At 40.1% G+C, this 25,666-nt stretch overlaps 1 protein-coding gene across 1 annotated transcript; it reads right to left on the bottom strand.

Moving 5' to 3' along the window:
- Nucleotides 1-176: 176 nt before the first annotated feature.
- On the bottom strand, nucleotides 177-25,380 carry LOC310925698 (dysbindin). Its single transcript, XM_083887704.1, has 4 exons — nucleotides 25,321-25,380; nucleotides 3,308-3,460; nucleotides 3,083-3,226; nucleotides 177-882 (listed from the first exon to the last, which is right to left on the bottom strand). The coding sequence occupies exons 1-4, from the start codon at nucleotides 25,367-25,369 to the stop codon at nucleotides 623-625; spliced, it is 606 nt and encodes a 201-aa protein (XP_083743830.1). The 5' UTR covers nucleotides 25,370-25,380; the 3' UTR covers nucleotides 177-622.
- Between the last annotated feature and the right edge of the window lie 286 nt (nucleotides 25,381-25,666).

Below are 25,666 nucleotides of genomic sequence, written 5' to 3'. Positions count from 1 at the left end.
GCAACCTCTGGTTGTAGCAAGCTACCACTGAAGCATATTCTTAATTTGCAGTGTGGAATCAGCGACACACTGGTTTTTCATCATAAAAGCAGCTTGAAACAGTTTGGAAGATTTGAGTAAACACGTCTTTATTCTTCATCTTTGATAAATCAAAGAAATATTTTTAAAGAGTCCATTAAAATTGGAGTTAGGTAACATTGTCAGCACAATGTTCAAAAACAGCACATTTAACATTTGGGTGACTTCATTTACCACATTTTACCTGAAGTAAAAGTCTTGAGGTTAATATTTGCTGTAGTACTCTCCTATGTGTTAACACTGTACAACATGAATCATCCATCCTGTGAGGGAAGTAAAACAGGAAGAGATTTTGTCTGTCAAACATGCCAGAACAAGAATGAAGCAGGTGATAATTAATGGAAGCAATCGTATTTACACTCCAAAACACACAGCACCCAACCCACAACTCATAAATCAAAGTCAAGGTCAAGAGCGGTCGTAAGAACCAGTTCGTGGAAGATTGAGAAGCCCTTTTCTGTAGCTGTCATAACAAAACCTCTGCCCCATCCCAGCAGTTAGCTGCCATCCTGCAGGTGGAGATCCATTGTTAGGAGGGTGCGTCCTAGAAAGGTGAAGGTGAAGTCTGAGCTTTCACTCTCACTGTCTCTGAAGGTGCGGCTCTCCTCTTGACGGTGCCGGTGTGTGTTTCGTCATCGTCCGACCCGACTTCAGGTGTATCTTCCCCGTTGGCGTTGGTACTCTGGCTGTCAGAAGAGGAGCTTGAAGATGTGGAGGACATCCGAGATTTTGCATCAAGACCCTCAAGGACGTGTCGAAAGAGCGCATTACTGATGACTTCCTCGTTGTTATTGTTTCCTTGGACTGTGAGTCAGACGAAAAATGTGGTCAGGGATGTGGCTTTAATATTAAAGAGATAGTTCTGTTTTTTTTACGTGTGGTTTTATGAATTATTGACACATTACAGTGACTTTGCCAAGCACGCTGCCTAATGTGCAACCATTGCTGTGAACTGACCTGAGGTCCAGACTCTCCCCCTCACTGATAACAAACCAAAGTCCATAAAGGTAATCTACATTTTTTACTGTGAGGACACAGGAGCTGCGGGTCAACTTCTGCCTCGTTTGGTGAGTTTGTCACTTGTGCTGTGTTTCCATCATGGAACGGTTCAGTTTGGTACGGTTTAGAATGGTCGACTGAGAACATACTTTCACTTGGTGTGTGCCAGCGAGATATGTAGTGTGATGTCGTACCAGTGCGACGACAACAAATGACAACAAAATCGAATGTGACACAAAAGAATGGAACAATGGAAGACATACAGGGAATCACAAGGGAATTACATTTTTATGTCCCCCAATTAGCTGACTGTTATGGGTGGAACCGGGTCGAGCTCCACCTTGACCACACAGGGATGGACACAGATGAAACCAGGGACGGACTGGGACTAAAAAGCCGTTGTGATGATCCGCTTTATTTATTTATTTATTTACTTATTGACAAAAAAGTCACGCATCCATTGAAAGTAGACCTATGTGTCATCTTGAGAGAAACAGTAGAGCGCCCCCTGGTAGCTGTCAGTGAGCTGCAGGTGAGTCAGGAGGAGAGTGCAGCACCTTCTTTTTTTTACGGCAACATCCGTAGTCCATAGTTGTCTTTGTTTGATACATCAGGTAATGATGGAGCTGTCCAAAATACAGACGCAGGATTAAAATAATAATAATATAAAAAGGTTCTATGGACCCGGGGAACAAGGATGTCATATATGCCTCGATCTCAGTTATCTGCTCATCGCAGAACGTCAGCTGTAGTTTCTGTTCAGTGGCTTCAAATTTCATTCTGCGTTTCCGTTGAGTCTGCTCTTTCTCCATGTTGACAACTCTTGACTAGAGCAAAATCCTCATTTAAATAGGGCGGTCTTAACCACTTCTGCGCCTGTAGTCAATTGCGGTCGCAATCTTAGTAGTTCACCCGCAAAACGTAATCCAGTAGCAGGCGCAGTCTTTAAACTCGCGCACGCAATTTAGCGCTCTCTATTTGGAATCGTAGTAAATCAGGCCCTGATTGTCCTAGGCTGGTTCATGGAAATGGCTGCAAACTCTGCAATGCACTTGGCGAAGACAGCGTTAAGGAATAATAGCAAAATAATCAGCCCCACCCATTCCATTCTTTAGGACCAGAGTAAAAGAGGCGGGTATGGCTGCAGCCCGGAGCCTCCTGTTGCTAGACCTCCAGTCTCAGGCCTGGGCGTGTACAACAAGCACACGCAGTCCAAAATACAATTCGCGGATTAGATCTCAGGGAGATTTACCGTTAGGTGGCGGTATTCCACTAACCTAAGCAGTAGTGACAACCAAAAGAAAAGGAAGAAAAAGTTAATCTTTCGTGATGACTGCTGTTGAACAATACATTTTTTTTGGCACTATTTACTATTCATTTTATGTTCTGTATATTTTTTCCATTCCATTTTTTCGTCTGGTATTTTTATAAGTATTAGTATACGTATATACTAATACGTATTAGCATGATTGCTTTTACCCTTTGATTAAAACACAATTATTAACAATACCGAACGCAAGCTTTTATTTTGAAATTATAAAATAAGCTGCAGCTCGTAGGCACGAGACGAGAGGCTCCAGACTGCCTTTACTGAGGCATATCCAGGCAGGTTAAAGTGTGGAGAATACATCTCATGTTGAACAATACATTTTATACAATTTACCAGTGTCATTTTATGTTTATGGCAACAGACGAGCAGTTCCCGACGCAAGCTTTCATTTTGAAAATTATTTTCCTTGGGGGCGTGGATTCATGGCTCAAATCGGGAGGGCTCGCAACGAGGGGCTCCGGTCTGCAGCCATACACTCTTGAAGTAAAATGGTGCGGTAAGATCTGGGTGGAGCTATAGACCAGCTCCACACACAGTTGATTGGCAACAGAAAACATCACTCCCTTGCCATCAGTGTAAATATCCCATAGAAGTCGAGGCAAATGATGAAAAAAATTAAATTGAAATATCCCTTTAAAGTTCGTATACAATATATCTTACATTCGTTTTTTGTACCTGGCAGTGGGGACGTCAGCACTCCCTCCTCTCCCCCAGAACTGAAGAAGACATCCAAAGCCTCCTGGTCAGAGATGTCAGTCAGATCCAGCTGGTCCAGCATGTCCACATTCACCTCCATGGATGAGACACTGCCAATGGGTGCTGCAAGAGGGTGGTGAGAAATGATCTGCGTTATTGTCTGAATGTGCAAAAGTTCACAGAGATGCCACCAGTCCAGCTCACGTCTCCTGTAGTCTCTGATGCAAAGGTGTGCTGAGGACAGGTAGACGTCCGCATCGTGTTGGAAGACCTCCTCAAAGAAACGCTGCCTCTCTCTCAGTTTGAGCTGCTGTGCTGCGTCCACATCAGGGAGCCTCTGGCCTCGCTCAGTCTCCGCTGGCAAACATAACATAGGGACACAATGTTAGAAATCAGTTCAGGTAAAGTGAGGCCAGACATCATTAAATGCTGCTTTCAAATCAAACACTGGAAAAGGGGCTTTTGTATGTTGAATTGTATGAATTGTATGAATGAGTTGCAGATGGGTTTGAAGCTTAGAGATTTAATTTCTAAACTTGAAACTCTCAATTTACAATATGTTCTCCTTCATTAAGAGTTAACTAAAATTTAGATATTTAGAAAAACATTTTACAGATTTGTGTGCAACTTACTACTTAGTGTAGTTTGACTTGGAGACCAAATGTTCCAGTCAAACAGAGGTCAAATGTTGGTGGCCAGAAGGGGGGGACATTGAGCTATTAGAATGTGTTGACTCACTGGGAACTTAATCAGGCAACAAGACAATATTATGAAAAGTGAATATTTTATTTTTTAACTTATAACTTACTGTCAATGACACCATTTTCCAGTTTATCCAGATCCTGTTCCATACATTGATTTGCCACAACAAGCTCTCAGGTCATTTTCTAGGCTAATTTTGTTTTGTAATGTCACACAATTCCATTTCCTCCTCATTAGCATTGTTGTAAAGATTAGTTTAGTGCAAGTCCAGTGTGTGAGCAGAGGGATGATCTGCAGTCTATGACTGTCACTTAGATGGAAACCACTGAAATCTAGATATCTTAAGATTATTTAGAATCTAAAGAGTGCTGAGCTTAAGTTATTTGGTTTTATTTTGGAGTTGAAGATTGTTCATTAAGTGCACATTTGCACATCTGTTATAAGTTTTTAAAAAACAAAGTCCTGAAACGGGTTTACTTGTCTTTAGTATCACATGTTTGGTACATGTGATACTAAAGGTATTTTACTGAAAATCAGTTCTAGGCCACTTTTGTGATTTTACTGTGCTCTAACATTAAGAAAAACAAGAGTGACACTGGTTTGGTTATAATTAATTAGGGTTACATTTGTATCAATAATAGTGAATCTTCAATTGCCTACTAAATTCACATTAGGGCCCCATAAAGGCTTGTGCTGGCCCTGGAGCCTTTTGATCAGTGTTTCCATCATGTTTTTTTTTCACAGATTGGGACCATGTCTCTCTGATGCTGGTTCTATGCAGAAGCCAGCAGGGGGCGCACACAGCTCAGGCAGTTGTTGACTTTCATCATTACCTCTTGCAACCACACAGAGATATTTCACCGCTGGGAAATTGAATGTCTATTAAAAATGGGTCATCTATGGAGTAGAAATGTGAAATAATATATGAAGAAAGTGGAAGGCAGAAAAATGTATTTATCGCCCATGTACACAAACGACAACAACTCCCAGAATGCTCTGCGCGCCACGCTCACTTCCGGCTGGAACTCTCGCTGCAGCGCTACCTTTAATTTGTACTCTTGAATATGATGGTAAAACATTTTCCTTTGTGAATAATAAAGTTACTTTTTCACCTTCACACCCTGTATCCATTTGTACACTTGTGTAAAGTAAAGACTTGAAAGGAGGCTGAATAGTTACTGATTTTGTTATATTATTATACTAGACAAGATAGATTTACACAATTAAAAATGATGCAGTCGTCATCAGTTAACAAAGTAGCTCTAATTCTGAAGTGTTTATCAACCCTTTTCTCCAAATTAAATCACTTTTCATCTAATAATACTGTAATGGAGGAACACTAAGGGCTAGAAAATAAACCACAACATATATGAATTTACATTTTTAATATTAATAGTCATAAAAAGAAAAATCAGACTTATTATCAACAGTCTTCATAGACACAGTACTGTTTTCAGGAGCTGTGTATGTTCTTCTGAACAACACACCAAGTCAATCCAGCCAGTGCCAGGCCAAAGTGCATGCAGCTCCACTCCGCTGCGGCCTGGCTCTGGCTACACTCGGCCAGAGCTTCTAGCAAGAGCCCGCGGCGGAACATTCAAGTGCCCACAAAAAGTTCTCCAGGTACCCGGTTCCAAAAAGTAGGTATTTTCCCTCACAGCCATATCAGTTTGAAAACTACATTCTGTCATTGTCTTCTCAGTTTACAAGACCAAATTAAAGAGAGCCAGAGCCGGTGGTAACTTTTAGCAAAGATGGCGGACACTGTGTTTACATTCTGGGAATGAAGTCTCGTCCATTCTGGGAAGTCTCGTCCCCCTATGGGTGAGTCGAATAAGTGCAACTAGTGTTGTAGTTCAAATCTCTAATTAATGCGTCACCTCCAAGGACGTCATATGACGTTACTATTTTTTAGAAATCAGGGGAAAACTGAGGGAGGGAAGCACACTATTCTAGCAATACAAAGCCACATGCTAATCACTGAAGTATTCCTTTAAAAAAATAGAACTGTCCCTTTAAAGCTCAGAAACACGAGGTCATATTGTCTTAACCCTAAACCCCTGTGGCAAGAAAGTGGAATACCTTTGCAGTGATCAGTAAGCTTTGCTTCTCCCGCTTTCCCTTTCGGTCATTGTATGAATTTAAATGTTGATGTGTGCAGATGTTGGTTAACTGTCATGCCTGAAATAAACAAATCATTCATTCATTCATTGTAGAGTGTTTCCACTCAATTATCTTCATTATTTAGAATCCATATGTGGCACAGTCATTACAGCAAAGTCTGAGTTTTGAGGAGCCATTGCTACTTGCAGTGATAAAACTAATTAGATGAGGCTTTTAAGCCGAATGAGAACAGGGTGAAGATTATCAGTCACAGTGGCTCTATAAATACTCAGCTTAACCATGACTACAGAAAGGATGCCCGGAAATATTTGTCTCAGACAAAAGAGAAGATTGTCACATCATGAACTGACTGCAGCCAGGAAACATCTACCAATGTACATTCAAAAGCATATTCTGTAGATGTTATAAGCATCAACTGGTTTAACTTCTTCAGACGGCTGCATCAGCACTGTCCTCCCTCCTGAGTTGGGGACATGTCTGTGGTGAAAGCAGGACACAAGCCTGTCACTGCAGCTCTGCTCTGTCCTGTGTGACAGGTTTGCCTCGTGGGCACAAGGACCTCACAGGCTCAGCCATCAGAGAAAACAGAATAAAGACAGTCATGTGTCTGGTTAATATAATGGAGCTTTTTTTATTGTTTCCATGTCACATATGAAAGCTTAAATCATTCCCATGCATCATCCTTACAAAAGCAGGTGTCACAGTATGAGCCACGGGTGCAGTATATACACCCACTGGCTTATTAACACAAATTCACATGGGAGCAACTCAGTGCATGAGGAGGTAGACATGGTCAAGACCATCTGCTGAAGTTCAAACTGAGCATCAGAATTAGCACAAAAGGTTATTTAAGTGACTTTGAACATGGCATGGTTGTTGGTGCTGGTCTGTTCTGCCAATGAACAAATATCATGTTATCATGATGTCGTGATCATCATGATAACCATCCTTGGCCAACACAAAGGGGGTTTTGGCAGGTCATTAAACACAGTTCATACCTTGAGTGTGGTATGATTGGTATGAATGTGAGTGGTTTTGGTGACTTGATCTTTAAATAAATTGGTGAAACCGGTTATCAGCCCATGCCTACACACAACCATCTCTATGGTTTACAGCACACATGGGCAACATAAGGCCATGGGGCCAGATCTAGTCCACCATCAAGTTTTATCCAGCCCATAAGGTATTCACGGGTTACCTCAAATTGTCTCTTTCTCGGCAGTGACACCATTGTGATATTAGCATTTATGATGACTGAATCAGACCTCAGTTGAGAAACAGCCAAATCAGAGGGGTTGCTCTTGAAAATATTTGAGTATTTGAGCTGCAACCTTCTCCAATATAATGATACGGTTCATCCCAGCTATACAGGTTTAAACAAACTGCTTATCCTAGAGTTCTTTCCTCCACTCACTAAACTCACACCAATCGATCACATAATTGATTGTTTCTACTTAAAGGCTGAGGCCTGTGGAGAGCAAAAGGTTAGCTACAGATGCATATCGCTACATCGATTTTGCTTCCCTATCCAGTTCTCTCCTTTTTTCCCCCCTGGTGAATCACCTTCATCGATGCGTCTGTCCTGATCTCAGATGACCCCAGTGACCTCTGATTAGTTCAACCACTCACTTGGGACAATCCTCAGTCACACACACACACACACACACACACACACACACACACACACACACACACACACACACACACACACACACACACACACACACACACACACACACACACACACACATTCTTGTACTTGCTGCATACTGAGGACCAGCATTTCCACTTTATAAATCAACACAATTACAAATATCTACTTCATGAATGACATCTACTATATATATCATACTATACTATGTCGACCAAATTTTGAAAAAAAAAATTGACCCAAAATTTGACAAAAACGTCATACTATACAGTCATCCAAAATTTGTCGCAAAATTTGACGCAAAATTTTTGGTCCAAAATTTGAAGAAAAGATTGACGCAAAATGTTTGGTCCAAAATTTGAAAAAAAAAATAGACCCAAAATGTTTGGTCCAAGATTTGAAAAAAAAATTTACGAAAATATTGATGTAAAATTTTTGGTCCAAAATTTGAAAAAAAAAATGGACCCAAAATGTTTGGTCCAAGATTTGAAAAAAAAAATTACGAAAATATTGATGTAAAATTTTTGGTCCAAAATTTGAAAAAAAAAATGGACCCAAAATGTTTGGTCCAAGATTTGAATTTTTTTTTTACGAAAATATTGATGTAAAATTTTTGGTCCAAAATTTGAAAAAAAAAATTGGACCCAAAATGTTTGGTCAAAAATTTGAAAAAAAATTGGACCCAAAATGTTTGGTCCAAAATTTGAAAAAAAAATTGACGCAACATGTTTGGTCCAAAATTTGAAAAAAAAAGTCATACTATATACTATGTCGTCCAAAATTTTAATTTTTTTTTTTACAAATTGAGTATAGCATGAAGCAATAGCAAGAACACACACACACACACACACACACACACACACACACACACACACACACACACAAGTCCATGTGCTACCGTCTGACCACAGTCTTTTGTTTCATGTCACAAAGTGTCTAAGGGTCTGAGGCTCAGGAGAGATTTTGGAGACACAAACTGATAAGAGTTCTGTCATTCCTGTGGACCAGGTGCAATTAAACTGTTCAGCAGATGATTGTTGTCTTTCAACTCATAGGTGGTGGGTTCCATTCCCTGGCAGTGTGTGAATGGGGATGTATGATAGAAAATGCGGCTTTGGGTGGACTAGACTAAAACTAGAAAAGCGCTTTATAAATATAGACCATTTACTTCCTGTCAAGTTTCCTGCTTCTGTGATTGTGTCCTCCACTCTAATGTGTTTCACCTGTGCCTCATTATCTTCCCTCCCCCCTGTGCAAACTCAGTTAGTGTCTAATCCTCATTCTTTGCCAGATCTTCTTTGTCTTGTGTGTTGTTGTTTTGGCGTTTTCTTTTTTAGTTTTTTTGACCATAGCCTGTTTTAGGATGATTTCCCGTGTAACAACTATTTTTTCATTAAACCACTGAATTGCTTTCCTGTCTCAAGTCTGCTACCCGAGTACATTATCTGGTCATTTTGTTCAGTGTTACTCGTCTTTGTTTGATTCTTTCTTTAAACCTCGATCCCTTTCCCTGCCCTTTCTCTGTTGTTCCTCTGTGAGGCTTGAGGAAGAAGAAAAGGTCACATGTAAGGTGCTCAGAAACCCACTGGATGTGCAGAAAGACTGGGACAGAAGGAAAAGCAGAGCAGACGGAGAGGGCAGAGCAGACAGGATGTGTCTGTGTGTGTAACACTCTATTCCTTCCCACACAAAGACAAACCCAGATCCTCTGCTCAGGGGGCAGAGAGAGAGAAAGAGCTCATTCAGATCTGGACAAAAGCAGAGATGTCCGGGAAAGGGACTGACCTGGACTCATTTGACATAATTACGGAAAGTCTTCTTTTTTTTGGATGCAGTGGAGGGGGACACAACTTTACTCAGCCTCAGTTCTTATGGTGTTTTACTTTCAAAGGTATGTGTGTAAAAATAATTCGACATTTAATTGGATTGTGTAATTGGATGACTCTCATTTCCAAGTGCAGCCATTCTCAAACTTAACTAAGATTGTAATCTGAAAATCCTCTGAGGCCCACTCAAACCATAAATCACAACTCTGATCAACACATGAGACTAGGATCAATAATTCCCATATTATTGTTTTCCTGTGAACACGAGGATGCAAAAAGTATTGTTGCAGAATAACACTCAGTCCACTTCACTTGTCTGAGCTTGCATATCTTTCAATGCATGTGATTATTACAGCTGAGCTCCATGTCATATTTGAAGGTTTAGCTTCAAAACAAACTGCTCACTCTATCCATAAACATAAATAACTATTTACGATTTAACGACTGCAAATGCTGAATTGTTCAGCCTACTTATATAATGTCATATATTCAACCCAACATCAACATGAAGAAGCCTTTAACATCATTTAAATGCACATGGCTTTGTTTTATAGCTTCTAAGTGTTAACCCTAACCCTAACCCTGCCCCACACTGGAGGATTTTAAAATCTGCCTTGATTTTAAAGACATGGGAGACCACAGACACAATACATTTTGGAAAAAGATTTCAATGTTTTTAAGACGTAGGACCACACACTTTAATCACATGTGATTTAACACGAAGTCAGAATAGCAACAGACATGGAGGTGGACTGTCAGCGTTGTCAGTCAGTAGCTGTTGTGTGTGCAATTTTTTGTGCTGACAAATGCTAACAACTGTGGATGAAGTCATGGCTCAGAAGACGGAATCAACTTGTACAAGTTCAATTCTAAACAAAAGTATTCAACATCCTTTCCCAGTCAACTCACTCTCATTGGTTATTGTGGGGTTCTGCTCACGCCCCAATCACTGTTCAATCATTGTAAATACAAACATGTTTATTACTTAAGATTTCAAATTGGTTATTAACCACTCACACTACAGGATAAGTTGGCCAGATAATCTGTTCAAATCATCCTAAAATCAGAAGACAGCCAGATCAAGACCAAAATCTGGCTAAATATCCTCTAGTGTGGGACAGGCACTGAAAGGCAATATGAAACAGAAATCACAAGGATATATCTGTGAATATTGTCAAGGTTTGCAGCAGATTTCTGAATGAATGTTAATGTCTGTGAAAACTGTGTCACTATGAAACAGACCCTCAGAGGAATGAGGCACAGCTGCCAAGAGATTCATCACATCATCACCACATGATGACACAGACACCATTACGTGATCTACTGACCTCAGCTTGACTGAATCTATAGTATTGAAAACATGATATGAAAATAATGCAGTCACCCACTTTCTGCATGTCATGTGCTGGAGTAAAGGGAACACATTGATCTGGAGGTTAAATGAAGCGAGAGGGAAGGGCTTGGTGTCAGTCACAGTCTGCCATTAAGCCCAATTTATACTCCTGCGTAAAGTGCTCTGCGTAGGTTACGCAGAGCCTGTCGAAGAGTCTCTGCGTCGTCTCCGACTGCACGAAATATTTTTTAAGTGTCCGTCACTCCGTCAAGGGACAACGGAGACGGCAAGAGCTGCGATTGGTCCTCAGGACAGGCCGAGCTAAGCTGCTCTGTGCCGGCTCTCAGTGCGCACCGAGCGTCCACAGACGCGGAGCTGATCACCGCCGATAACGCCGCTGCCAAACTATAAATACGTCATGTCTTAACACACACAGCACATGTTTAGACTCTAAATGGACAATTTCTCGCCTCAAATTATCTTAAAACTGCGTTCCGTGACACAGAAAAGTGAGAAACGGCCACTGTTTCAACAACAACAGTCTTTCTCTCTCTTTCTTTCTCGGACGCCATTGCTCACTGTAGCCTGAAGCAGAACAACCTTGCGCAGCGACCCCTACTGATCGGGCAGGAAACTGCAGCTCCGTGGTGACGCAGACGGATAACGCATACGCAGTTTAGAGTCTAAACATGTGCTGTGTGTGTTAAAATATGACGTTTTTATAGTTTGGCAGCGACGTTCTCGGCGGGGATCAGCTCCGCCTCTGTGGACGCTCGGTGCGCACAGTGAGCCGGCACAGAGCAGCTTAGCTCGGCCTGTCCTGTGGACCAATCGCAGCTCTTGCCGTCTCCGTTGTCCCTTGACGGAGTGACGGACACTTAAAAAATATTTTGTGCAGTCGGAGACGACGTAGAGGCTCTTCGACAGGCTCTGCGTTGACGCAGAGTCTCTGCGTAACCTACGCAGAGCACTTTACGCAGAAGTATAAATTGGGCTTAAGTCCTTCACTGAGCTAAATGAAAATGTGAGCTCACAGGCAGCCTCCCCCGTGGCAGGGAGGAGGGAAGGTCAGGACAATACACAACTAAGAACATTGCCTCTGCAGATGATAAGCTGGTTCAGGTTGTCGGGGGAAGCCTGATCCTCCCAACTTATCAGTAAGAAGTTGTTGAACAGAAAACCTCCTCCCAGTGCTGTTTTTTCAAAGAAGTGAGTTCCTTATACAAATAGATGAGGTCATCCTTTACATAAATGCCTCTGGTGGCAGCACATACGTCCATGTGTTGCCTCAGATACTGTATTCACATTTGAACAGCAGACACTGGTTTTAGCTACAATAAGAAAAAGAAAATTGCCATGAATTGGTTTTCTCATAAAGCCATGACATAATTGAATGTAGTAATGAATAACTGTCAGGCAAACCTGACTGTAGATGTTTTAACTGCTCTGTTTGGCAATTTTATGACATGTAATAATTAGGGCTGTCAAAAGATTAACATTTTTAATCAGATTAATCACAGGGTAGCTGTGGATTAATCACGATTAATCACGATTAACTACCATTCGTAAATATGCCCAAAAAAATTGAATTTTCTCTTTATATTGTTGTAGGAACGGAGAGATAAATAAAGTATGTGAAAATATAAATGTAAAGAACAATAAAATACTGTAAATAACTTGTAAAAACCTATACAAACTTAGTAAAAAATAAACATTACATTGTAAGAAAAAACACATTATAATACAATATAAATAAAAAGAAAAAATTAAATGCTATACATTGCACTGTAAATAACTCACATTATAAACTAAATATAAAGTATAGAAGTTAAATAGTTTTCTTACTAAACCACAGCAAGAAATTCCTCATCAGCACTTTGAAGCACTGCTGCTACTAGTTAGCGTTAGCGTCAGCTAGCATTCTGACGCTAATGTTAGCTGCTGTCTGTGTCCCCGTTAGTTAGACAGTGACTGTTAATGTTATGATTATATCATTATCTGCACCAGCAGCGCTACTTACAACTGTGTGTCTTTCTTTCTTTTTTCTTCCTCCTCTCTTTTTTCTTCCTCTTCTAACGTCCTGATTGATAACTCCTCTTCATTTTCCTACAGCTTCACACAGGTTAACGTGAGGTGACGTGGGGTCCTAAGCAGTTGCCCGCCGCCTTGCCTGTTCATAAACTGCACGTCTACCCCTAGCGCGATGAAAGTAAGAAAGTGCGTTAATACGTAAATCATATGCACGTCCAGGGAGTGGATCCCTCACCTGTGGTTCTCCCTAAGGTTTCTTATTAATCATTAATTTAGTCATTAGAAGAAAATCTAACTTTTAATTGTGATTAATGTAGATTAATACATTTCGAAATGAAATAATCTATTGACAACCCTATAATAAAGTAAGTAATAAAGCAATAAAGTAATAATAATAATAATGATAATAATTGTTTTGGTGTGAAATAAAGATATTTTCTTCTGTAGAATATGATGTGCAGGTCAGGACAGATTTTGATCTAAAATGGTATTTCAGTATCTCATCCTCTTGTGATTTGAAAATTGCAGTGTTGTGATATTTTTGATAAATTGCTCAGCCCTAATATGTGAATAAGCAATAAACAGTGTGCATTATATGCTGGTAACAGCCGCAGTTCCACCCAGACCCTCATAGCACAAGTAGGAAATAAATTAAATGAATGAGTCATGAGACATTTACTATAATTAATAAAAACAATGTATTTAAGCATGTTAAATGAACTTCCTGTGTTTATTTATGGATCAATAAGGTATTTGTTTGCCCCCATATTCAGCACTAATAATAGTTTTTTCTCTCTGTTTAACAAGGTCACGAGGTTACAATGAACAGCAAAGGTATGATGACCTGTTGTCAGTGTAACTCGTAAACACCACGATCGACAGGGAACTTTGTTTGGAATGTCGAGTTGAACACTTTGGCTTGTCATATAGGAAAGGGATTTTATTTCACATGCACATGTTCCCAACAAGAAGTGGGGGTGACACAGAGAGAAAGGAAAGGTCAGGAGCCTAAACATGAGGATAATGTCTATGATGAGAGAAAGGTGGGTCAGGGCTGTAGAAATAGACACCAAGAGACTTTATGTAAGAGCTCTTTACTTATAGTTCAGGTGCAATTGTGGTCACTTCACACACCTCTGTCTGGGCTGCCAGCAGGTACAGAATATATTTATTAACTATTTAACAAAAGGCTCACTTCATGAAATCTGCACCTACTACAGTTTAAAAAAATCAGAATTTTCTCTGTGGATTTGGTGCAGAGAGTGAACTCTTTATAAACTTTAGTTTCCAGCCAGGAAAGGTTGTCAAACTATGAGGTAAAGCAGCAGACATTATCTTATGATATACTTAAGTAAACATGGGTTTTATTGGGTGAGCCATTTCTTTAAGTGGATATAATATGTCATTCCTTCTGTCCCTGCCACATGGGTGGGTTAGAGAAACAGGCATCACTGGCATGAGCAGCGGCAGAATCAGAAGGCTGTCATTAATGGACCAGCTGTTGCTAATACTGGTTCATTAATGTTGCGTCTCAGCAGTTGTAAATGGTTGAGTGGTTAAATTGTTATCCTGCTAGTTCCTGTAAGAGCCATGCAAATACCAACAGCTACACAAAACCATTGCATTCCCTGTTTACATCCAATTCTCAGGAATTTGAGCCGGGCAGGTGGCCACACTTAGGTTAAGAGGACAGGGTCAGAGAGAATGCAGCTGCTCTGTTGCTCTCACACTTTTATTTTTGGTTTCTTCTCTCACTCTCTGCTTTCTTTCCAAATCTGCCATTTACTGGGCTCCAGTTGCAAGGGCAGTGAATTATTAATGGTAGCAGTTGATGTGTCTGTGTATCTATCTGGTCTATTTTCCAGTGCGTTTGTACTTGTATTTGTTGCCTCTTAAGGACATTTTCTGGCATGGACACTGACCTTGTCAGGACCAGTAATCCCTTAAAGCTGACCTAGACCGGAAGTTCCAATTAACACTGTTTTTTATTGTGTATCGGCGTCATTACTTTGTTTAAGAAGCCCTGGAGTTTCGAAACAAACAGACCCGGTACAGTTTCGTGACGAAGCCCTTGTTAAACATTGTTAAAACAATGTTTTGATCATGAGTAGCAGTGCATCCACCGTTCCAGAGGGGGGAGCCGCGCTTCTGAGAGCGGGTGTGCTGATTATGTCACTTCCGGGTATTACTCTCTAGGCTCTACACTGGCTGGCCAATCACAACACACTCTGTCTTCTGGGGGTGAGATTTATGTCTGAAATATCGCGGCTGACGAGAGAAAGAGAAAAGAGAGATTTCTATCGGCTCGTTTACAGCAACTAGGAGGTTTTTGACCATAAAAACAAGTTAATGTATGTAAGTAGACCTCCATAACTAACATATATGTGCAACAGGACCTTGTTAAGTGTTAGGCCAAGATTGAATTGTTAGGGTTAGGCATTGACTGGTTATGATTAAGGTTCGGGATAAGGCTTTGTTTAAGCTGTTTGTGCAGTGCAGTGTGTGTGTGAGTCTCTGGGTGTGTGTGTGTGTGAGTGCCTCTTGCACATTAGATCTGGCAGTTTTCCTTGGAACAAAGCCGTGTCCAGCACCATTAGCCCAGTTTGTCAGAACAACAGTGACATCAGTCAGTCAGTAACCCTCTGAATCCCCCCTCGCCCAACAAAGAGACTGTTTGTTGGCCAGTGTCTTGTCCTCCTGCCGATCACTCACACAATAAGCTTCACCAGCTCACGTATCCACATCCTCCTCTAACCTAGAATGATTATTAGTGAATAGAATTATTATAAAATGAAGAATATACAACAGCACATTATATGAAAATCTCAACCAGGACAATAGAATTATTCAACCAGTTAAGCAACGTCACATTTAATTTCAGTAACCAGCATTAATGAGTTTGTTTTTGTTAAGACAAAGTGCATCTGGCATGGTTGTCAACATATAGTAGTTCTGCTCAGAATCTCCCTTTTTAGTCTGATAATTAAATTTGTAATCATCCTCAAAAACAATAAATTATTCAGTGGAGATTGGACGAGCCTTTGGTCAGTGTCTAAGAGTTAGTGACTGTCCCAATTCCCGCGAGGGGGGAGGGAGGGTGTCCCGATTCTTTAGGGAGCAAGGGGAAGTGCCTATCCTCCCCTAAAAATGCCCCTCGCCACCAAGTCAGTTCTGGACCAGGCTTGCGGGCAAGGGAGTATCCCATGATGCCTTGCACACTCAGCCAGTGGTGGATTTTCTGGAACAATATGGCGGCTACTGGTGCAAACGACTATGCAAACGGAATATATTCGCAAATACAAATTAAAAAAAATATTCTGTATGGTGGTATTGCAGTTCACAGGCAATGTGTATCACCGCCATCTACTGGACTGGGGTAAAATCAGACACGTCGATGATGCGCGTGACGTAGGGAACACGTTCGCTGCGATAATTTGCATACTAGTGGTGTCCCATTTCTTAGGGGAAAATCTTCCTTTGCTCTGCCTCTGCCAGTATAAGTGAGAGACAGGTTTAAAGCTACTTCCCCCATGAACTGGAAGACGTGCTAATCTGTTTATTTGAAGCAAAACTTCAAACAAAAACAAGTAAAGTACATGTTTTTTGATGACAACCGTAAACATCCATATATCCATTTTTTTCCCCACTTTATCCTCACTGTTGTAAAGACACACTGCTGACGCTCCCCCTCCCCTCCCCTCTCCTGGCCATGTGCATTCCAAGATTCAGGATTCAATATAAACTTTATTGTTCCAGAGGGAAATATGTCCAGGACAGCAGAGCCACTTCAGGCAGACATACTTAAATCATAAGAATTGAAAATGTAATCATACAAAATCTTACACATAAATATATAGTGCAAGGCAGCAATTGGGGTGTTGTCACAGTGCATTTGGATTCCTGAGTACAATCCGTGCATTAAAATGCAATATAAACATTCTGAATTGGACCCTAGGAACAGTAAGAACTGTACAAGAATTTCCGTGAGCTAACAGACACAGAGCAGTTTGTTTATTAAAAAATGTGATGGAAGAAAGGAGCGCTTGTACCGATTGTGTCTCCTGTCGCATAAGTGTGTTGATCTACCTCTCCCTGAAGGTAAAAGTGCATATTCTGGATGTAAAATATTTGGAATCTTTCATTCAGAATTCTTAGTACGTGGGTCAGTACAGCTTTCTCATAGATTGAGTCTAGTGATTTCAGTTCCTTCTTTCAAATAACTTTAACGGATCCGGTGAACATAAGCCGTCTGAGCCATGTTCATGCTGGTTTGTATCCATCCATTTTCAACCGCTTTATTCTCCACATGAGGGTCACGAGGGGTGCTGTGTGTGCTTATCTCAGCTAACATAGGGCGATAGGCGGGGTTCACCCTGGACAGTTCGCCAGTCCATCGCAGGGTCACATATATGGCGCTTTTCCACCGGCCCGACTTTCAACGGCACTGCGCTACACGACACGGTTTAGCGAGTGTTTCCACTAGCGTAGTACCTGGAACTCGGCACTATTTTTAGTACCTGCGGTGGTGAGGTTCCATTCAGTGGTGCCGGTACTATGCGCAGGTACTATGCGCTGATTGGTCAAAACTGCCGGCAACTGATTGGCCAGAAGTGTCGTCACTGAGTGCGTCATGAGCGCGACATAAAATACAGGATGCAGGAGTCTATTCCACCATTTTTTAAAAACATTTGAAGCGAGCCATGGCAACAGTGCGAAAAGTCGTTCCCTGGACAAACGAGGAGGTCCAGATTTTCTTATCTTTGGTTGCCGATGAGAAGATACAGAGTGAGCTGGACGGGGCCACTCGGAATGAGAAGATTTATCAGGAGCTCGCCGTGTCGATGTCCACTCACGGCTTCCAGCGTACGCTGCAGCAGTGTCGGGACAAATTGAAGAAGTTGAAGAGTGACTACCGGGCCATAAAGGACCACAATGGTCGCAGTGGGGCGAACTGCAGGACGTGGAAGTGGTTCGACGACATGGACGCCATCTACGGGCACCGGCCGGCAAACCGAGGGAGAGAGGGACAAACATCCATTCAACCATTCACTCTCACACCCACGCCTACGGACAATTTAGAGTGACCAATTTACCTAATTGGACAAACACGCACACGGGGAGAACATGCTAACCCTATGCAGAAAGGTCCTTGTTCCATCCAGGGACCGCTAGTTTATATGCTTTTATGTTTTTCAATTGTCACCATTCACTTTTTCCAACAATGGTTTTCTGTGCTTCTTTTTGCCAACTCCAATGAACATCTACATTAATGCTATCAATGCCTCAATCTTATAGCCAATACCTGACTTTTAACCATCGCAATGACTCCAAAGCTGATAAATTAGGGTAAAATGCATAGTTTAGTTTTTAACACTCAGATGTTTCTTCTCGACTCGATGAGAATGAGAGCAATCATTAAATCATATTACACATCTGTTTGTCTTGTTTTATTTTTTGTTTTTTTGCATATAAATAGCTTCCAAATAAAATTAAACACATGGCTTTTCAATTTGGTGCTTTGATTTTCTTGTATTGCTGCCTTGAACAAAAGCAAATTTAATTTGTGTTTTAAAATCTTCTTTCTTCATTCTGCTATACAAATCTGCCCCAACCCATATGTGTGTTTTGCCCTCTATCGTAGCTTCCATTACAGATGTGACAGGTCACACTGACTCACAGCCTGCTGACAGTAGGTGCTTCTCAAAGTCAAGGAAGTCCATAGAGAATATCAGCAGCACACACAAGCTGCTAATCCACTGCTGCCTCCATCACTAAGTTCGTGTTGCTGATGTGTTGTTTTGGGGGCTTCAGTGTTTGAAATCCTTGGTTCTAATGAGGCATCAGACGACCAGCAGCTCTTGTGGCTCCTCTGGCATAAGATTTTCTCTCAGACCTTTGGTTTGGTAAAGGAGGTGATTTATAGGCTTCAGTTTCCAGTCAGAAAAGCCTGTGTTATGGTGAGATAAAGTAGCAAACATATGTTCTGAAGATACTGGAACTTTAGCAAGCTTAGATTTTAGGTGGTCAAGGTGGCTTTACTTTGTTCATATTCAATATTAATCTATTATAGAAGTATTTCCTTCTTTTTTCTTCTTTTTTTTCAGGTGTTTTCACTTATTGGTTAATTAGATTTCTGTTCAGGTGAGGAGGTAGGTGGAGCTATGCAGCAACAACATCTAATACTCACTCTGTGACCTTCAGCTCAGGTAACTTTTTGCAGGTTTTTTCAGTCATAATAAGTTATTTTCTATTTCACATGTTGGTATCAATTCTGTTTTCTCAATTCGATTATTACTATATACTATTTTTGTCATTTCAGTTTTTCTTTGTATTTTTGGAATACAATATTGTCTTCTCAGTCTACATAGACAAATTAAAGGGAGCCAGAGCCGGTCGTAACTGTTAGCAAAGATGGCGGACACCGTGTTTACAGTCTTGTCCCCCTATGGGTCTATGAGTCTAAAAAGTCCAGAACTAGTGTCTCAACAGAAATCCCCCCTCTTACACTTCCTGTGTAAGAGAATACAGACTTCTCCCGTCTCGGGGAGAATGAGAGAGTATTGAACGCCCAGTCAAAAGTATGACTGGGTTTCTAACAATGCAAAGTTTAATTCAAATGGGTGGAGTGTTCCTTTAAGCTATCAGAGACTTAAGCAGGTGTACATTTCAGTGGTTTACAGTGAGAAAACATGGTAAAGACAGTGCAAGATATGGATTTTAGCCTCTAACCTGCTCATTAAACAGCGTCTATCTCCAGTGGCTCACAGCCACAGGGACTGAGGCCATGGAGAACAGAAACATTTCCCTTTACACCCGGTGCCCTGCTGAGAGTAACATGCTTGCTGCAGCTGGTCAGTCCTTCACTCCACAGCACATGCAGCGATGTGCCTCTCCCGGGCACATTGCCACAATAATAATAATGCAACATGACAGACTATAAGCACAGACGCCAGGAGGTGGAAGGGAGGGGGTAGAGCTAACAACAGGTGGGAGGCGTCTTCTCTGGAGTCCAGAATGTTTTTAGCATCATGCGATCACACACTGATCTCACCGGGACTAATGCTGCGTTCCAGAGCCCATCCAAACTAATGGGATGTGGGACTTATCCTACCTGAATTTTACTAGCTCCTACTTCAAAGAGTTCCAGCAATTGAAGTCGAATGTTAGAAAACATGGACGATCGCGACGCTTTAGGTTTATGTTTGAAGAGGCATTTTGACTGTCAGCAATTCACTCTCTACTTACATACACAAGCAAGCCGTATATGTAAAAGCGTTACAAAACACTGTACAAGCTGTGTAACACAAGCCCGCTATCAACAAAAGTGAAACATGCCAGGTGGTCCATGTTCGGACACATCAACGCAAAAGCGTTCACAAGTCTACTTCGGGACATATGGAGTTATTTACAAATTCCAAAAGTGTGATTTCTAAGCTTGCCAACAATGTCAAACACATGTGAATCTGATATGTTTTGAAGAAGATGTGACCATTTGAATGTAGGCACTCCTCAAACTGCTTTAGGGAGAATTTCAGCCTCAAAGATTTACACCTTCTGAGAGCAAAGAGACAGAATCATCACATTTACATAGAACAACCCCCTCCTGGTCTAATCTGTCAGTGAAACCACACCCTGCTCTGTATGAGCACAGATACTATTGTTGTGAGCTACACTGCTACACAGAACATGGACATTGTTCTCCAGAATCTGCTGATATTGTACACTTTCTGTAAATCATATAAACTTTATTTCACTTCTCAAATATCACTGTGTTTGTCTCCTATATGATATATTTAACTGAAATTTCTTATCCAAACAACCAATAATTTATAAAGGAAAATCATGAAAATTTACAGGGGTGCCCAAACTTTTGCGTACTACTGTATTTCCATCATCTGTTTTTGTTGTTTCATGAAAACAAAATATACTTTATATACTTAAGAGAGAAGGATCAAAGACACATATTTCTAATATCAAATGACACTAATGAAATACATTGAAGTGGCTTCTGTGGTGTAGTGTGAATAGATCAGTCTGTTCCTGAATGAGCTGATAATTAGGGATGGGAATTTCACACATTTTTAGAGTCGATTGTCTAGGTCCACATGTTTGTTTGTTTTTTTACAGCAACAGCAGTAATGCGGGGGTGTAAATTATTCTACACTGTGCTACTTCATTTTAGGCTCAAAAACATGGCTGTAATGTCCATTATCGACCATCAGAACAGCCATAATAAAAATGAGGGGCAAAAAAAAGGGAAAAAACATGTGTAGTTGTAATACCCTTACTCTCCACTGGAACGCGTGTGTCGCCACTCACACTGCACGCACACACACACACACACAGCCACTCGAGAGAACAGCCGGTGACACGTGCACAATGAAGTGAAACAATAACAAGAAAATACGTCCCTGTATGTGACTGAACACTAACGTTACGTACATGAAAACTCACCCATAAGGCGGCGCTGGCGTCACGTCGTCATCTCAGACAACTACCGTGTGTGTCCTGTTCTCTTTCAGCCGCTGAATAATCATCTGTTTGTTGTTTTTGTGACGATGAAGTCTGCTAACACGTTAGCATAAACATCGCTAGCTTACAATGCTAACAGTCCACACGATGAAGTCTGCTAACACGTTAGCATAAAGATCGCTAGCTTAAAATGCTAACAGTCCACACACCAACAGTCTCTGTGTTTTCTCTGTGAAGAAGTTCAGACACAGTTCACTTATTCTCCGGTTTTCTTTGTCTTCCTTTGTCAAACAAAGCTTTGATGATGACTGCTTTGATGATAATCACCTTTAATTTCGCACTGCACACACACACACTGGACATTCCACACACACTCTCTCTCCCCCTCCCTCTTCAAAACGTCAACTTGTGTAATTTTGAAAAGAACGGAAATCCCTAATTCTGAAAAAAAAAACGTTTTCCTGTTTTTCTCGTTTTGCGCTCGGCTGACTTGTTCCCGCTTGGTCCGTGGCGGGTCACATATGCTATACTCAATTTGTAAAAAAAAATAATAATAATTTTGGACGACGTAGTATAGTATGACGTTTGTTGTCAAATTTTGGGTCAATTTTTTTTTTCAAATTTTTAACGACATGGTATAGTATGATTGTTTTGTCAAACTTTGGACCAAACATTTTGGGTCAAATTTTTTTTTTCAAATTTTGAACGACATGTATAGTGTGATGGTTTTGTCAAATTTTGGACCAAAAATATTGGGTCAAATTTTTTTTTTCAAATTTTGAACGACAGTATAGTATGATGGTTTTGTCAAATTTTGGACCAAAAATTTTTGTTCAAATTTTTTTTTTAATTTTGGTCGACATAGTATAGTATGACGTTTTTGTCAAATTTTGGACCAAACATTTTGGGTCAATTTTTTTTTTTCAAATTTTGAACGACATGGTATAGTATGATTGTTTTGTCAAACTTTGGACCAAAAATTTTGGGTCAAATTTTTTTTTTCAAATTTTGAACGACATGTATAGTGTGATGGTTTTGTCAAATTTTGGACCAAAAATATTGGGTCAAATTTTTTTTTTCAAATTTTGAACGACAGTATAGTATGATGGTTTTGTCAAATTTTGGACCAAAAATTTTTGTTCAAATTTTTTTTTAAATTTTGGTCGACATAGTATAGTATGACGTTTTTGTCAAATTTTGGACCAAACATTTTGGGTCAATTTTTTTTTTAAATTTTGGTCGAGATAGTATAGTATGATTGTTTTGTCAAACTTTGGACCAAAAATTTTGGGTCAAATTTTTTTTTTCAAATTTTGAACGACATAGTATAGTATGATGGTTTTGTCAAATTTTGGACCAAACATTTTGGGTCAAATTTTTTTTTTCAAATTTTGAACGACATAGTATAGTATGATGGTTTTGTCAAATTTTGGATCAAAAATATTGGGTCAAATTTTTTTTTTCAAATTTTGAACGACAGTATAGTATGATGGTTTTGTCAAATTTTGGACCAAACATTTTTGTTCAAATTTTTTTTTTAATTTTGGTCGACATAGTATAGTATGACGTTTTTGTCAAATTTTGGACCAAACATTTTGGGTCAATTTTTTTTTTCAAATTTTGAACGACATAGTATAGTATGATGGTTTTGTCAAATTTTGGACCAAACATTTTGTGTCAAATTTTTTTTTTCAAATTTTGAACGACGTATAGTATGATGGTTTTGTCAAATTTTGGACCAAAAATATTGGGTCAAATTTTTTTTTTCAAATTTTGAACGACAGTATAGTATGATGGTTTTGTCAAATTTTGGACCAAAAATTTTTGTTCAAATTTTTTTTTTAATTTTGGTCGAGATAGTATAGTATGACGTTTTTGTCAAATTTTGGACCAAACATTTTGGGTCAATTTTTTTTTTTTCAAATTTTGGTCGACATAGTATAGTATGATTGTTTTGTCAAATTTTGGACCAAAAATTTTGGGTCAAATTTCTTTTTTCAAATTTTTAACGACAGTATAGTATGATTGTTTTGTCAAATTTTGGACCAAACATTTTGGGTCAAATTTTTTTTTTCAAATTTTGAACGACATGTATAGTGTGATGGTTTTGTCAAATTTTGGACCAAAAATATTGGGTAACATTTTTTTTTTCAAATTTTGAACGACATAGTATAGTATGATGGTTTTGTCAAATTTTGGACCAAAAATTTTTGTTCAAATTTTTGTTTAAATTTTGGTCGACATAGTATAGTATGACGTTTTTGTCAAATATTGGACCAAACATTTTGGGTCAATTTTTTTTTTCAAATTTTGAACGACATAGTATAGTATGATGGTTTTGTCAAATTTTGGACCAAAAATTTTTGGTCAAATTTTTTTTTTTTATTTTGGCCAACATAGTATAGTATGACGTTTTTGTCAAATTTTGGATGACAAATTTTGGACCAACTTTGGGTCACATGTTTTTAAAAAAATTGATCGACATAGTATATTATGACATTTTTGTCAAATTTTGGACCGAAAAATTTAAAAAAAATCCCAAAAAATGTTCAGCCCTTTCTGCTGTGGGGCTCTACCTGCAGACATTTTATGGTACTGCAACCAGTAGTTTTTTGTAGATTTCGTTCGTGAAGTAGATATTTGTAATTGTGTTGATTTATAAAGTGGAAATGCTGGTCCTCAGTATGTGTGTGTGTGTGTGTGTGTGTGTGTGTGTGTGTGTGTGTGTGTGTGTGTGTGTGTGTGTGTGTGTGTGTGTGTGTGTGTGTGTGTGTGTGTGTGTGTGTGTGTGTGTGTGAGACAGACTGCAGAGACCCCACTGCAGTTAATCAGTCAGCTCTGATGAGATCTGCAGGCACAATAAGAGATCTTTGTCTGGAGCTGTGCAGTGGCCTCAATCCAAGCCTGCCTCACTCACTCACACTCTGTGTGTGTGTGTGTGTGTGTGTGTGTGTGTGTGTGTGTGTGTGTGTGTGTGTGTGGGAAAGAGTGTGTGACCAATTCACTAAGTATTAGTGAGCATTACTCAGGGTGATGATTCAAAATTCCTGACTGATCTTTGGCTGACATTGTTCTTGGAGAAGTCACTTTAGACAACATTAACACGACAACACACAATTGTTTTATATCTTAGTGAGGACACATCGTAGACATAATGCATTCCCTAGCCCATTAACCTAAACTTGACAATCACAACTAAGTGCCTGACCCTAACCCTAAAAATCTGTCTTAAACCTAAGAAATCCCTTTTAAGTTACAGGGACGAAATGTCCCGACAAGGTCAACATGTCCTTACCCATACAAGAACACACACACACACACACACACACACACACACACACACACACACACACATACACACACACACACACACACACACACACACACACACACACACACACACACACACACACACACACACACACACACACACACTCTAAATGGTCTGTATTTATGTAGAGCTGTTCTCATCTGGTCTTTATGGATCCTAAATGTTGCTTTACACAACAGTTTTCCCATTCAACCATTCACTCACACTTTCATACAGCACTATTCACACACAGGAGAAACATGGGGTTAACATGGTGTCTTGCCCAAGGACAGGGACACATCGGGAATTTAGCTACAACTTTTTCATTAATTTCTAAATTAGGTGTGAATTGGTGAAGGGCAAACACTGTAGTGTAAAGCAGCTGTGAGTGGTCATCAAGACCAGAAAAGTGTTATATATATATAAAAAAAAGCAGTTAGTTTTTAAACTCACTTGAAATGACTGTGACACATTTTATTGGAATGTAAACAGTGGTGTTTACATGTGGATGAAAAAGGTGGAAAAACTTAAACCTAACAAAGTACTTTTTGTGTTTTTTTGCCTTAAGTGTTAAAATGTGTGCGTGTTCTCTACTCCTGTCAAACAAATATGGAGAAGAAATTCCTCCTCTCGCTGGAAAACTGTGGAAATGGCGCAAACTACAGGTCACATGTCCAAATATCTTCCTTAAACCAAAGGCTTAATGAATGGAAAAAGTTGTCAATGAATGAATGAATGAATGAATGAATTAATGAATTAATTACTCACAGGGCAGGCGTCTGTTGTGCAGGCTGTTGGATGAGGATGAGGAGCTCATGTTGCTGGAGAAGGATCGTGGGAAATAAACGAGCGTTAAGCAGAGAGATGCCAGTCGTCTCCTCCTCCTCTGATCCAGTCACTGATGCTGCTGTTGCCTCCTCTCCTCTTCCCTCTCCCCCCATTCACTGGACTCTAAGCCACTTGGATCAGGCGAGAACAAGTTTGTGGAGTCGACCAGCTGACCAATGACAGGGAGGAGGAGGGAGGAGCTGAGGCCGGCGACCAGAAAGGGATTGAGGAGAGGGAAGAAGGAGGGATTCTGTGAGAGTGGAAAATACCAAGGAGAGACAGACAC

This window comes from Microchirus variegatus, assembly GCF_963457635.1.
Source record: "Microchirus variegatus genome assembly, chromosome: 4".
Classification (NCBI taxonomy): Eukaryota; Metazoa; Chordata; class Actinopteri; order Pleuronectiformes; family Soleidae; genus Microchirus; species Microchirus variegatus.
This window is presented reverse-complemented; position numbering and strand designations above follow the sequence as displayed.

Bases quoted from the DNA above. Each gene is read 5' to 3' on its own strand.
- LOC310925698 (XM_083887704.1), bottom strand. From the start codon at position 25,369: ATGAGCTCCTCATCCTCATCCAACAGCCTGCACAACAGACGCCTGCCC. The intron at 3,227-3,307 runs GTGAGCTGGACT...ACCCTCTTGCAG, and splicing joins CATCAGAGACTACAGGAGAC to CACCCATTGGCAGTGTCTCA. The intron at 883-3,082 runs GTACAAAAAACG...TCTGACTCACAG, and splicing joins GCTGACGTCCCCACTGCCAG to TCCAAGGAAACAATAACAAC.